Source organism: Lissotriton vulgaris, chromosome 7, assembly GCF_964263255.1.
Source record: "Lissotriton vulgaris chromosome 7, aLisVul1.2, whole genome shotgun sequence".
NCBI classification, from domain to species: domain Eukaryota; kingdom Metazoa; phylum Chordata; class Amphibia; order Caudata; family Salamandridae; genus Lissotriton; species Lissotriton vulgaris.
The window spans coordinates 645,377,399-645,393,525 of record NC_141695.1 but is presented as its reverse complement, the minus strand read 5'-3'; the positions used below and the strand labels follow the sequence as shown (position 1 = coordinate 645,393,525).

Here is a 16,127-nt window from a genome sequence, read left to right as displayed (position 1 = left end):
TAAGTTCTAATTTCGATACATTAGTTGTCATTGCAAGAAGGAAAGCAAAAGGATGGATATACGTATAATCGAAAATCTGAAATTTCCTGAGGTTTCCATTCACATCCTTACTACAGTAGAATGGGAGATCTAGAATTGCCATATGACTTCAGGAATGGAAATGTTGTGTTCCTGTAACATGGAAATTAAATAAATGTATCTTACAGAAAGACACAAAAATATTCATTAGAACGATGAGATGTGGTTGCGTAGAATGAAAAAGATTTCCAAACGTTTGTAACATCAATAGGATTATCTGTTACAAAAACACAGAGGCTCATTTATAGTTTTGCTGGAGAGATTTCCACCTCTGCAACATATTTTCGTTTTCTTTCATATAGCACTGCCATCCTACCAGTTTTATGCCATGGTAGTGATGAGGCCTCCTCCAAAATGTCTTTCTTCATAATGAGTGACGCTGCTTTGGTGGTGAATGGTCTGGTAGACGTTCTGCTACTGCCAGTAGCAGGTGGAATTTCCACCAACATCTGGGGGTACTGGGTATGTATTGCAAAAGGGGATTACATTATCAGCACCCACATTTATAATCTCTCTAACATACTGTGGGTGCTTCTCAGTATGTTAGGAACAATGTACTTTAGGGACAATGTACATTCCTTTTCCTTTACATATGGTTAACTAGTCCAGGCATGGTGGTATTCCACTGCCCTCAACTGTCACCTGTCATCCACCAGCCCCCACATTTTCATGCACCCAATGACAGAAACAGAGATAACTCCATCAATGCGATATTGTAAAGGGCAACGGATTAGACGGCTATCCCGTTCCCTGAAGAAGGGCGTTCATCTGAGAATGCCAAGAGATTGACTATAAGTACACAAAATAGTAGAACAATAGTGTGGCAATATAAATCAGAGGCAGTGCTACAGAAAGAGTCTCGGGTACTAGCTACTTTTTTCACAAACCAGGTCTCGATTTTGAAAGCTGTGAGAAAGGAGGAACGGATGCAGATGGCAACTGCAGAGGCATATGCATTGTGCTTTACGTGCAAAATACTTTTTCAATCACTTATACCCGTGTCAACATTTTTTTTTTTTTGCTTTAAGCATGCAACTATATATAAGAGTGAACAAATGGTTCAGTTCTCTGTATATATTTAAATGTTTGAATTTCACTATTTTCCAGATGATGCATATTTACTGCAAGGACTTAATATAGAAGAAATGTATCCTGAGACCTCTAGTTTCATTACATATGATGGGTCAATGACAATTCCACCCTGTTATGAAACAGCAAGCTGGATAATAATGAACAAACCAATCTACATAACGAGGATGCAGGTATGTAAATAAACTAATTACTCACTGGTGTTACATTTAATTCGATTTTTTTATCACATCTCTCTGTCAGTATTCCCTCTATATTAAAAATACAGTAACTTCAGTTGGAAACCAAAACCAGAAAATCACTGTCTGCTGTTCAGCACTGGTAAAAAAAAAGAAAAGAAAGAAATTGTCATTATACATATGCTTCCTGTCACTTTGATGGGCTGGCATGATATATACATGAACATGTTCACTTCATGCATTGTTAAGGCACAATTGCTGTCAGCCATCTTATCTTGGAATGGTAAAAAAAAAGAAACAGATTAATGCGTGTGAAAACCTGTTTTTAAACAGGAGTGGCCTAGCAGTGAATTTCATTTGCCAGGCCCTCCAAAAAGGAAAATAAAAAAAACAACTTTAAAAAAAGAGTACTACAGGGAGAGCAATTGTTTTGTGGGTAGGGGTTGGGAGGAAAGTGAATGCCAGTGAGCTGAAAGAATAACGGGAAGAGGGTGGAGGTTGAAAGAGAGGAGATGGGGGAGCTTATGTAACAAGCATTGGAAATGCATTAGGTCTCGCATTTGTTTGAGTTAGAGCTATTGTTGTAAATAACTATGGGCCAGATGTAGGTCACCAAATACTGGTCCGTAACGGCCGAAATTACCGAATTTCGGCCAATACCGAACGGTATTGGGCTTTTTAGATGTAGGTGGCATTTTGTAGGATTCTGTATTTTACCGAATCGGTAATTTAAGGATTCAGTAAAATACCGAATTCTTAACATACCGATTCGGTAAATTACCGAATCCAGGATGTAGGGAGCACTCAAGTTAGTGCATTCATCAGTTAAGGATTTGTTATTTACCACCAACTAGAAGTGAAAACCTTTGCAAAAGCATTTGTTTTTGCTTTTCCAACAGTGCCATGTTGCAGACATACATGCCCTTAGGGCATGTATGTCTGCAACATGTGCACCCATACACAATTGACGGTGCAACAGGGTGTCAAAGTGATACTCTGCCACCCTTCAATGTTTCCCCCTTTTACCAAATCGATATTTACCGATTCGGTAATTGACATTCATTCCTATGGGCCTCCAGGCCCATTTGCCTGTTCTTAAATACCGAATCGGTATGATTAGGTATTTAAGAGTCGGTAAACTGGGATTACCTACATTTGGCCCTATGTCTTCTACCTATGTTTTATGGAGTGTATGTATGTGGTGTGTAGTTGAATTATGTGGGTGGGATTGGAATTGTTAGTTGTGGAATTGTGTGCTGTGGAATGGATTTGTGTAGTGGAATTATGTGCCATGCTGTGCAGTGGAAAGAGTGTATAGAGTGTAATGGAATTATGTGGAGTGGGATTGTGTGTTACAGAGGGTAATTATGTGGAATGGTATTTTGAGTTGGGGAGTTATGGCCCACACTACTCGACTGCGGTGGCCCCAAGGAAATTATACATTTTTTAGCTAGATTATACGAGAGGTTATCCTGCAAAGTGCGTTACGGACCGGCTGGTGAATGCACTCCGTTTTTTAATGTGAAAAGAGGCATTCGCCAAGGTTGTGTTTTGGCCCCACTATTATTTTCATTATTTATTAACCAAAATGATGTAATATTAAAAGAAATTCCTGCTGATGCCCCATTAGTAAACCGGAAACCAGTTCCAATTCTGCTCTATGCAGATGATGCTGTTTTACTATCACGTACACAAAAAGGCCTTCAGTTACTTATCGATAATTTTTTAACTTTTATTAATGGGAGGAAACTCTTAATTAATAAAACCAAGACATTTACTATGACATGTGGTAAGAAGATTAAATCAACAAGAACCTTTTACATAGATAATTCAAAAGTGCAATCAATCAAAATGTTTTGTTATCTTGGTATAACTTTTGCAAGTGATGGGAAGTGGTTCCATGAACAAGAAAATGTACATTTTAAAATGAACAGGTGTATCAATAGTATTTTTAGGTTCTCTACTAAATTGGGGGAGCGAAGAATAAAAGACATGGTTGTGTTTATAATTCAAGGTGAGTGTCACCTGCCCTATATGGGGCGGAAGTTTGGGGTCATCAAAAAGTAAAACAACTGCAGATAGATGAGAATATTTTTATAAAACGATTATTATGTGTACCAACCTCAGCCTCAACACAAATAATACATCAAGAAGTAGGATTGAATTATATTGCAGATTTAGCGGCCCTACGCCCCTTGTTATTATGGCATTTGATTTGGGCGAAAGATGATACTGTGTTTACGCAGTCTATCATAAGAGACTGTATGAAGTTGGAACATAGCTCCCGTATCCCCTGGCTCAAATATATCTATCATTGGTATAAACTCCTGTTCAATTGTAACATTTTCCTGGAACCAGAATATGCAGCCTCAATATCAAAAAAAGAGATTAAATCAACCTTTTTGGAACATAGTAGGGGATCCAGGGAAAGTTTAATCGTGAAACTACCAACTGTTACATTTTATCAAGAATTAAATCTTAGAAGTGGTTTCCAGTTATATTTAACTGAGGTAACAAGAAACTCGCATCGCTTTGTGTTGGCACGCCTTAGGCTGGGAATTGTTCACCATATAGTAGCTTTCCCTGATATGAAAAACAGTTCTAATTCCGCATGCCCATGTGATCGTTCATCTTTGCAGAGTTGCTGTCATTTTTTAATGTTTTGCAAGTTCTATATCTTTTTAAGGAAATTTTATCTGAAACCTATCTTTTTAAAATATAATGTTCGTAACACCAAAAATGCTATGAAGTTAATATTGTCTCTGGAAGGCCCAGATGTCTGTTTTTATGTCGCTTCATATATTTTAAAATGTATAGCAGCCAGGAAATCTATTATTATCTGAATTTGCACATGTTACCTCTTAAAGCTCATTAATGATTAATTGTATGATATCTTTTTTATTTAGTTAACCGCACTTGCACTTTTGCAAGTTTTTGTACAACTGTATGCTGCTGGAATATGGCACTTTATTGAGTAATTTGCACATGTTGCATATAGCACTTTTTGCGAGATGTTGCACTTAATGTAACCTTGCGCAAGAAAAGATTTTATGTAATGGTTTGGACTAATGTATTCATGTGGACAAAATGTTATCATGTACTATTTTAAAATAACTGCTTGTATGGTTGTGTTTCACAAACCGAATAAAAGCATATGAACGGAACTGAGTTGGGGAGTGGTATGTAGTAGAGTTTAATTATGTGGTGTGCTGTTGAATTGTGTGGCATGATGTGTAATTCTGTGGTGTGGATTGGATGTATTGTGTTGTGTAATTCTGATGTTGAGTCAAATTATGTGGTTTGGTGTTGAATTGTGTGGTGTGGAAATGTGTAGACTTGAATTGTGAGGTGTGAAATTGTGTGGGTAGCTTTTCATTTTAGGAGATGAAAAAAACAAATAGGTAGGAGCTATGCTCCAAATCGGTATCTTTTGGTGTTACAAAAAAGGGGAGGGGGTGAAAGGGACACAGAGGGAAGAGCCAGGATGGAGAAGCAATGGGTGACAGAAGGAGCTTGTGGGAGGCAAGGGGGTTGTGGATGGGGAGAATCAACAGGCTTCCCCATTTGCTTTCACCCAACCTGAGATAAGAGCTGTGATGAATCCAGTGTGTGTGGAAAAACACAAGAGCGAACCCTCCATTCCAAGAGTCAGGGTACCATAAACAGTTTAAAAATTCTACTACTCTTGGAAGACTAGTATTCAATTTTTCAACTCTCTTACCCAGAAGCACTCAAAAATTACCACTCAATAGTCTTGAAAGGGAAAACCAGAGCAAATATATGTAATCGAAATTTAGCCTTAAATTTCAAATACATATCATTATACAAAATCACAATAAAAAAATGAAAACAGTACAAATAATTGTTTCACACAATATTTAAAACATCAGAGAGTAACACAATATGAGACATATATATTTGTCATTCGTAATGGTTAATTTGAAGGAATCAATCAAAGTATTAATTCATTGTTTACATGCGACTCCTCGTTCCTCACATTTTACCCAAAAGAGACAAGAGTTGCATTTCTGTGGTAAAAAAAAGCAGGATGAAGCCCCCTTCCTCAGGGCTATAAGATACCTATCTCTCTTATTGAATGGCCTAGAAGATTCACCTGTATAAAGACATAGAGCAAATTTTAACATAAACCCCTTTGATTACAATCCTTACATCATTTAGGTTACAGAATAAGCCTCCTATATTTATTTTATTTTATTTCTTACACTTATAATGCGCGCAGATACCCACAAAGGGTTTCCTATAGGTACAATGCTTATCCATTTTGTAACATAATTACACAAATAAATTACAGTTTGAAAATTTCTAAATGTAAACATTACTCCCAACAAACACCTCCCAATTTTGTGTAGATCTACAAACACGTTTGCCCCACGTTACCCAAACTGGACTGGGAGGTATACTAACATTCATTCCTTCATCCACACTGCATTCATGTAATCTTTCAGAAATCACCTAAACTACGAAGGTGACTCCAATATTCAGGCTGTTCTCAACTTTTTTTTGAAGAATCAGCACTAGTTCCTAGTTGAAAACAAAAAAACATGAAAATCAAATCTAATATCATACATGCTAATCAAATCCCCCAGTAAATTACTTGGAAGGCAATCTTAAGGATACCATAGTATAATCATCCTACCTCTCCTGTGATCCCACTAGAGGTAAATCACTACTTATCCCAGCTAAAAAGGTGTGGAAGGTGATTTTAAAATCAGAATACCCTACTGATCAATCTGAGGCTTCATGTGCTTGACCAATCAAAAAATAAGATTGTTTTAAAAAAGATAAAACGAACCTCATTTAGTAGTCCTCAGAGAGGGGACCATGTTTATCCACAAATTTGTCTATGCTCAAAATATAAGAAAGACTGCAATTTATTAGTCCCACCTCATCTGTATAGAAATAATTTAGGAGTTTCTTTGGAGATGTTCCTCTATATAATGGCCATGTTAAAAATAAAAGTGGTTGAGGCTTGTTACCATATATTTTATTCACTGGAATGGGCTAAAAAGAAACCCTCAATGTCATTGCTAGAGTTCATAGTTAGATCTCTGATTTCTCACAACAAGAGCTATGTAGCAATTTACGGGACCTCACAAGCCCTGTCGTAATCCCAGTACCAATATGTATTGTATATTTTATATTCTATACAACTTTAAAAATTATATCATAAGCTGTCAAATGGCTAAAACGTTATTCAACCCAAAACATTGCCAGATTGGTGGCCCCCATCCTCGGTTCAACTGCCTACCACCCCTTAATGTAATCTTTTGCTGCTAAATCGCAAGATCATGGTGTGAGTGAGCCACAAATCAGAGCTGTCGATTTGAGGTGGAATGCAGTGGGAATTTCCCATTCTGCATGGCACTGGGTCATAGAGAGGTCATAAATGGATTTGCTAAACGTGCTTGTGTCATCCTTGCCTCTCAGAAGAGTGCACAGAGCAATGGTCAGGCGTGCCAATTGTAATTTTGATTATATGCAGAATTATGTGAAGTAGGTACACAACTTTAACAATATTGACATGGCCAAAGTCAAAGAAAATGCAGTGCTTACAGGTCAGTAGATGCACTGTATGTGGGGGTGGTGACATGAAAGAGATGAAAGGAGGTACTTGCAGGAGTGAGTGAAAAGAAGGTGCCTAAGAGTAAAGATATGTGACTTGCAGATTGAGCATATCGGAAAGATATGAAAAAAGAACAGCATAAGTGTCTAACCAATAGAATACAAAAGGTAATAGTGTGATGAGAACAGGAGTTATTGTGACACTCCAAAGACCACCGTCACTTCCATAGACCATAGAATTGTTTAATTCATAGTCTATTTCAAAAGTTTAAATTACTTTGCATGTGTTTGTGTGTATACATGTTCACACAATAATTCTATGTTATATGACTATAGTGTTCTCTGTAATGTAATCAGTTATGTAATTTAACATGTAATGAGTGATGTACTCGGTAAGGTCATAAGCAACGCATGGGGGGGTTGCATGTAATAGTTAGCTCTGTAAACTACTGCTGGTGAATTTCAGTGTTTGTTTTGGTTTCTAATCTTAAACTAATAATTCACTTTAAGATATAAATATAACTTCACTTTCAACTTTTTTTATTCAGTGGAGATCTGTTGTTTATTCTTTTTAACAGAAGCTAAGATCTTAATACCATGCCTAAATATATTGTCACTTTAAACTTTGAATTGAAAGTTCTTACTGCAAACCACAATCCTGCAAGAGGTGGTCCTCTTCTGCACAGCCTTGCCCTTTTTTGCTCAAGAGAACCCTACAAAAATCTCTACTCTTCTTTAGAGGAGTGAGTCGGAGCATAAAAGGCTGGCCCGACGTGGCAAGGAAAATGCTAATGTTCACACAACCAGCTTGTCTGGAAATCAGTGAATCAGGATTTATAAAGCACACTAATCATCTGATAGGTAATATAGGTGCTTGCAAGTCTCGCAGGCTTATTCAAACAGCCAGGTCTTGATGGCCTTTCTAAATTCTGGAAGTGAGGTGATCGTCCAGAGGTGCATTGGGAGGCTGTTCCAGGTCTTTGCTGTGATATGGGAGGAGGAGCTGCACCACTCCTGCTTCGGCAGATGGAGGTAGTATGGGAAAGTTAAAGGGAGGTGGAGCATAGTCGTCTCTACGGTTGGTGGAAGTCCAGGTGGTGGTTACTGTATGCAGGTCCTTCGTTGTGTAGAGCTTTGTGTGCGTGGGTCAGCAACTTGAATTGGAATCTCTTCTGTATCAGTGGAGTTGCCTGATGTGGGGTGTGATGTGAGTTCGTGGGGGAGGGCCAAGGATGAAGTCTATGTAGGAGCTGGGTGGCAATTCTTATGTATAGGGCGTTGCTGTAGTCCAGTCGGTTGGTGATAAGGGCCTGTGTCATAGTGAGTCTCATGTTTGGGGCTAGCCACTTTAAGATCTTACGTAGCATGCACAGAGTGAGGAAGCAGGCGGAGGAGACATTGTTAATCTGTGATTTCATGGTGAAATTGTTGTCAATGATGATTCAGAGGGTTCTGGCTTGGTCGGAGGGAATAGGTGCAGGCCCTAGGACTGATGGCCACCAGTAGTTGATCCATGTGTTTTTTCTGTTGCCAAAGATCAGTACTTCTGCCTTGTCTTTGTTTAGCTGCAGGCGGTTGCTCTTCATCCCGCTGGTGACATTTGCCATGCATCTGTGAAAGTTGGTTCTGGTGGTGGTGGGATCGATGGTGAGTGAGAGGATGACTTGGGTGTCATCTGCGTAGGAACTTATGTTGAGACAATGAGACTTGACGATGTTGGCCAATGGGGTCATATATGCATTGAAGAGCATGGTGCTGAGGGATGAGCCCTGGTGGACACCACAGGTGGTTTCCTTGGGTTCAGAGGTGAAAGGTGGGTGGTCGATCCTCTGGGTTATTCCAGTAAGGAAGCAGGTGATCCATCTGAGTTTGTGCCCTTAGATGCCAATGTGGTGGAGTCTTTCGATCAGCAAATGGTGGGATGCAGTGTTGAAGGGTTCCAAGAGTTTGAGGAAGATCAAAGCTGCTGTTTCTCCTTGGTCAAGGAGGGATCGGATGTCACTGGTGGGTGCGATCAAGGTGGTTTTGGTGCTATAATTGCTTTGAAAGCTGGATTGGGAGTCAAGTAGCTGGTTCTGCGCCTGGTGTGTTGTGAGTTGATTGTTGATGATCTTTTTCAGTACTTTCACTGTGAATGAGAGCAGGGAGATTGGCAGGTTGTTTTTGAGTTTGCTGGAGTCTATTAGGGTTTTTTGATTAGTCGTCTGACTTTAGTGTGTTTCTAGGCATCTGGAGATGTTGCAGCGATGATGGAGGTATTGAGTAGGGTGGTGAGTTCCTGTACAATCCTTTGGTTTCCAACGTTGAAGATGTGGTGCGGGCATTAGTCTGTCCGAACTCCCAAGCGGATGGATTTCATGGTGGAGGTGGTGTCCTGGCTGGAGAGGATGTTTCAGATGGTCAGTATGTAGTTCATGTCAGATACAAAGGTGGCATATCTATTGGGAATGTCTGTAAGTGTGGATTCAAAGTTTCTGTGTACTGTTACGATCTTGTTGTGGAAGAAGTGGGCAAGGTTGTTGCACAGCTTCAATGAGGGTATGATGTTATTTTCGTTAGCAGCTGGGTTGGAAAATTTATTAACAATGTTGAAAAGTTCCTTGGTGTTCTTGGGACTGGTTTTGATGCATGCGGCAAGGGCTCTCTTCTTTGTTGCCCTCAGCAGGTGGCAGTAGAGGTTAAAGGAGGTCTTGAAGGCTGCCCTGTCAGAGGAGTCCTTACTGGCGTGCCATCTCCTCTTGAACTGTTTTCTGTCGCGTTTCGCTGGTCTGAGTTCTTGGGTGCATTAGCTGGCCTTTTTGTAGGATTTTGGTGGTGGCGGTGCTGTCTTTACAATTGGTGATCCAGGCTTTAAAGTTTTTACTCCCTGTTCGAGGTTGGTGGCAATAGCAGGGTGGAGGTGGTGTGGGCATTCAGTTAGCAGGTTTCTGAGATTTTTTCTACCTCCGATGGGGTGCATTGGTCCTCTTGGGGGTGGAAGTGCAGGGGCTGGAGATGCTGAAGTGGACGATGGAGTGATCGATCCATGTGAGTTCTGTGACATGGCTGTATTTGACATGGTTGCTGGAGGTGAAAATTGGGTACAATGTGTGTAATGCGGTGTGTGTAGGGCCATGGACAACCTGGGTAAATCTGTGCAGTCGTTTTGTCGGAGTCATCAATGTGGAAATTTAGGTCACCGAGGAAGATGTAGTCCTTGGAGTTTAAGGCTTGGTGCGCAATGAAGTGTGTGATGATGTTGCAGAAGCTGGAGCGTGGGTCTGGGGGTCAGTATGTGAACGTGACTCTTATGGTTGTCTTGTCTTCATGTGGAGCTTGAAGTTGATATATTCCATGGGGGTTACGGTGGTGGTACACTGGACGGTCTTTTTGTGGATGATAGCAGTTCCTCCTCCTGGCTTGTTGGTGTGAGTGATCTTATATCCGTCGGGGATCTCTGTGGCAAATGACTGGGGCAGATGTGTAGTTCAGCCAGGTATCATTGAGGAAGATGATATTGGATGCGAGGGTGGAGATGAGATCCCATAATTCAGTGGAATGCTTGCATAGTTAGCGTGCGCTGCGAAGGACACATGCAAGTTGGTGTATTTGTCTAGTGGTGTCTGTGATGTTTTTTGGGTGGAGCTGCTCATGGGCAGGTGTGTGTGCAGCAGCAGGTGAAGTGGCAGTGGGCGCAGGTGGAAGGTCCTACCTCGAAGCATGGGCTGGTACGGTAGTAGTGTTTGTTGTGGGGTCGAGGATGTAGAGCTCAGCAATGGTGTACCTTTGGGGTGGGAAGGCCAGGAGTTGTGGTGCTGGATGAGGTCCAGGCATGGATGAATGCAAACAGGCTTGCCTTTGGTTCTCCTTTGGTGCATCAGAGGCACGGCCGCTGTGCTGTTGCGCTGCTGCCTTCATTAAGTATGTCCTGAGATGAGTATGACTTCTGTTGGCAGGAAGAGCGGTGAGTGGGAAAACCCCAGTGGAAAAACTGGGCAGGTGTGGTGTCACTGGATCAGTCTGGTACAAACAGGAGACCACAGGCATGTGGCAAGCTAGGTGTCCAGGTGCCTAGGAAGAGGTGATGAGGAACACTGTCTTGAAGGTGAGAAGTGGCAAGGGCAGCTGTGAAGCAGCTGAAAGGGAGTACACATCAGAAATGGACAACGTTAAGGTCCCACTGTGGCATGAGGATGGAAACAAATGTTGTAACCCTTCCAAAATGCTCATAACAACTAGAGACACATTGGCTGACAATATGAGGTACCACTGCTGAGGCCGCGAAAAGAGAAATATGGCTGATTCGGTTGGCAAGGTGGGGCAGATAAGCCCAAGGAAAGTGCCATAGCCTTACTCGCCGTGAATGTCTCAAGAGCAGAATATTCCCTGTCCCCAATCAGGCAAATCCCATCAAAAGGCATGTCCATGAGTGATGACTGGACATCGCCCAGAAATGGTTGATCACAGAATGGCGACACTAGTGCCAATGGCCCAAACTATGGAATCAGTGGTGTCCAAGCCTCATTGAATTGTGAACTTGACTATGCCACAATCATCTTTTATAGCCCTGATGAGCAAGGACAGGTCAGCGATCTTCATGAAAACCTGGAAGAACTTAAGCCATCGAATCCCAGAGGGCTTGGGAATAGCATCCCATTATGCATCACTGATCTAAGAGCCACTCTGGTGGATGAAAAGGCTCTCTAGTCTCTTTCCAAACATCTCCACCTGTTTTGGTTTTCTATCAGAGGGAGTGGTTGGAAATGTTCTTGGGTTTGTCCTGCTTGTAGACACCTGAACCACCATGCTTGCAGCAGAGGGGTGCTTAGGTAAAAACGCAGGGTCACTCTCAGCAGGGTGGTGGCAAAATGTTATGTAGTGGCTCACTATGGGGCTAGAATAAGATATATCTCATGCCCCAACAAGTTATATGTAAGTGCCTCATTGAAAGTCAAGAAGGGCTCAGTGGATGTTTGCCCTAACTAGAGTACTTCTCAGGACATTGGTCTTGAACTCCAAGGAGAGGAGCTGGAGGTCGAGGAATTTGATCGTCCTATGCATTACCATGGCATAAGAAGTGCTTCCCTCCGGTAGGGTCATGGGGTGAGAGGAGCCAAGACTCATGGCAGGTATCAAGGCCACTAGCTTCCTGCAGATCATCATACCAGTTCTCTTCATGGTATGGCTGCCGAACCTCATCATCTGCATCATAGTCATTGTTACCAACCCATGCCTTATTGGAAATGCAGGTTGTGTGTGCTCCCTTGTGGAGGTGGCAGATTGACCGGTGGAAGTCGGGCTGCTAAAGTGGCTGAGTTCAGCCTCGGTCAAGGTCGATCCAGGCCCGACTTTCCTCAGAAAGGACAATAAGCACTCTGTCTTCCAGCATTGCGTCAAAGTATCCGGACCAGCGTGGATCCCAATGCCAGAGTTGGAAATAGAGCCGGAGAGGGCCTCGGGATTGTCATGCAGAGTCCACCTGGCACCCAGGCTAAGCCCAATAGCAGTATTCCAGATGGGGAACTTCTCAGCTCCGTAGGGCCCGGACGCAGGCTAGAGGGAGTGGGCAAGAATACAAAGAGTCAGATAATGGCCTCACTAACTCTTTGATCTGTTTCAGAGTGGCGGATGGCCCATGAAATCGGGCTGTGGTGGGACAATTTGTGGGATAGGCTCCTGGGTTTAGTGAAATCGCAATGTATAGCGCCACTACCCACCTTCGCAGGAGAATGTGGGTGCTGGGTAGGGGGCAAGTCCCTTTAAGATTTCTTTTGCTTTTTCTTCTATTTACCCAACAACTCTGATTGAGATGAAGAACGACCTCTGGAATATACTCCTGTTACTTTTGGATCTGGAAGAGGACCAGAGCCGATCTTACGACTTGGACCAGTCATGTCAAGGAGTCTTTCAGTGTTTGGCAATGTAAAGTTTTGCCTCATGGTCTTAAATGGTCCTCGAATTCATCAACAGGCAATCACTGCAGGCCCTAGAGTTGCAACTCGACCTCAGGCACCACAGGCAAATCTAATAAGGATGTGTCACAGACATTTATTTGTGACTGTCCTTACAGAGCATAAATCCTATCATTTCAGGAAGTGTCATTTCTTTTGCATACTGAAAAAGAAGGATTTTGAAAAGGTAAGTGTTTGAAAGAGCCAAGATATAGCACCCTTATCTACGTTTGGAGGTGCCAAAAGAATTGAACTGACATTAGCACGTGGCAGTAATACCTATATAGGCTCTGCAAGTCATTTCGTGAGATCGTTCGCTTGCAGCGCGTTCAGAACGCGGCTGCGAGAGCAGTGGTGGGTCTGCCGAGGTCCTGTCCCACGTCCAATACTCTGCGGTCCCTACATTGGTTACCAATGAAAAGCCAAATCCATTTTAAGGCTCTGAGCCTTGCCTTTAAAATTTTAAAAGGATCGGCACTTGAGATCCTCAATAATCTCTTATCCCTCTATGTCCCGACTCACTCCCTCAGATCTCTTGGACAATCCCTTGCGGTTACCCCGCGTTTCAGGCTTAGTCGGATGGGCGGTCGTTCTTTCGGTGTGAGAGCTGCGGCTCTCTGGAACTCTCTCCCTTTGGAAATCCGCCTGTTAGAGGATCTTTTAGCATTCCGTAGGGCCGTGAAAACTTACCTGTTTTAATCTTTTATGTTGTCCCTTACTTTTCTGTTCTCTTTGCGTTGTGTTATGTCCACCTTTTCCATACGCCAGGACGCTCCTTAGCTGGAGCATCTGTGTGCAAAATAAATGTTGATAACATAACATAACATAACATAACATAACAAAATTGCATCAGGTAAAGCTGCACGGAGCCACCTACCCATGCGCAGAGTTACTGTTGTCTGATGCCTGGGGAATATTCAAAAGGTGAGGAATTAGTGGCCAGAAGTCTCTATCAGAAATCCTGATTAATCTAGCAACAAGCATAAATTCAGGTTTTGTTCAAAACAAAACCTAGGGAGACAAGTACAGATAAGACAACATGAAATGCTTTAATCTTTTGAGGAAACACAAAATATGATATGTCAAATATAATTAAAATCTATTGGAAATGCACATGAAAAACCAATAAGATATAGGTTTATATGTTTGTTTATGTCTGTAGAAGGACTATCGTTATTTAGAGAATAAAAATATGTTTTAAAGTTCGCTATTATGAAAAACAAACAGATGATTTATGTTATAAACATGTGCTACCCTATCATTTTCTTAGATAAGAATGCAAAAATTGGTATTTTCATTTGTTGTGGTATTAAAATGATGTAGGAAGTAGATGTTGCTTACATTATTATAAAATCCCAATTTTGTTACAGCTCATTCTCAAAAATATGTGTTTTTAGGTCATCAAATACTCACTGCAAGCGATCTTTTTCCAGTGGGTAACCGCGAAGCTTGAACCATGGCAACAAAAATGCACATGGTCAATGGGGAAGAGAAGTTGAAGGGTATAAGAACCACCAGGGGTAGCCTTGGAAGAGAGAGGATGGTTGATATTTAGGCAACAATGTATCAGTAAATGCTGCATTGCATGTCCCAGCTCAGGATGTGAGATGCTTAATGACAGGGGTATTATCTCCGACAGATTGCCACCCTTAATATAGATGGTGATGACAAACACTGGATTTGAACTCACATCATTTACATTAACCTATTTCTTCTTGTTTCCTGCAGATGGACTCCTTAAGACTTCTGAGCCAGAATCAGCCTACCCAGATATTTCTGAGCATGAGTGACAATTTCAGACCTGTCCAGCTTCTCAATAACCGCTGTATTCGCACTAACATCAATTTTAGTTTACAAGGAAAAGACTGCCCAAACAATAGAGCACAAAAACTTCAATATAGAGGTATGTACTGAACAATGAATAACTCCATATCCAGGTGTAGCATGACAGTGATGCTCAGTGGGAAGAGTTAGCAGGTGGGATGCTGTAAGTGGCCATAAAAGGATGTGTATGATACAAGTAAAGGTTAACATATATGAGGTATGAGGTAAGGCTACTTGACTTTAAGCGAACTTAAGTGTGTTTGTGTTATGCAAATATGTAAGAGGAGATTTATTTTTTTACAAATGATTTTTGTTTTTGTTTTAATCCAAACAAAGTATAAAATCAACAGCTCACATTATCAGGGCTTCAGGACTGCTCTTGTTGTCATGGAAACAGCGTGTATTCTGTCTCCACAAATAAATACTACTACATATAAGCTCATCTAATAGTGAAGTGTCAATGATCTAGTAATATGAAGTCATCTAAATTCCCAGATCTTGCAGCAACAGATATACTCAAAACTCCCCCCACCCTGCTCCTATCACTCTTTTTCATCCAATTCACAGTGCTAAATTGCCACAAAATGTTATTGAGACATAGGCACATATTGCATCTTAGCTCGTGTTTCAAACACGTCAGGTCCTGGACTCGTAGCATACCGTCTAATGTGGATTGTCACCCGTTGTGTGAGTGACAGCCCTAAGTAGAAATTCCCAATTTAGTGTTAATCTGGGTCTACATATGTCTCTTCTTGGGTGTACAATTGTATCCATTTCTGCCTTGCCAAATCTGTGTAGACCACCTTTTTACTGAGTGTAGATCACCTTCCTACTGCAAGAGGAGTGTTGCTCATCAGATCACCTATACGGTTGACCATTATACACAATTTAACATACAATGCAGGTCAGGGAGAAGAGGGCTCCATGCTCTGATGATTCATGCTTAATAGGGTAGGCTCAATTGATAGTGCTTCTGTCATGTGAAGGATATGTGTACCACATGCACACATTGTGTGTTGCAAATGTGAGGTGAGTGTCCAAGCCACTGAGCATGAATTAGGGAAATGCCCTCCACCGAGAACATAATTTGTGAAATATATATATAAATACAATATGTAGAGATAGTACCCAGGTGGGGACCCTCACTGCGTAGATGGAAGAATGAATTGCTGCGGTGGTCTGACTGCGAGAGTGTGCTCCGGATGAAGCAGGCCGTCAGGATGGGGAATGAGAAGGCATTGGATGCGGCACGTGCATGGGAGTTAGTGGTGCAGGCCTTGCATGATTCTATGGTGGAAGATGAGGACGGTGAGACTTAAGCCGGTGGACACCGCGGGGCGAACACAAACAGTATCATAACCCGCACTGTAATGGATCCATCCAACTTGTCGGGACGAGGCATACACCTTAGCAGTTGCCAGGGGGGGGGGGGGGTTTGGGGGGG

The 16,127-nt window shown here is 41.8% G+C and overlaps 1 protein-coding gene across 1 annotated transcript in view; it reads left to right on the top strand.

The window, feature by feature from the left end:
• CA10 (carbonic anhydrase 10 (inactive)) overlaps nucleotides 1-16,127 on the top strand; it is a 724,792-nt gene that overhangs the window by 684,867 nt on the left and 23,798 nt on the right. The window contains exons 7-8 of the mRNA XM_086928760.1: nucleotides 1,186-1,340; nucleotides 14,588-14,762. Of these exons, the coding sequence (XP_086784886.1) occupies nucleotides 1,186-1,340; nucleotides 14,588-14,762 (330 nt within the window). The remainder of the gene's footprint in view (nucleotides 1-1,185; nucleotides 1,341-14,587; nucleotides 14,763-16,127) is intronic.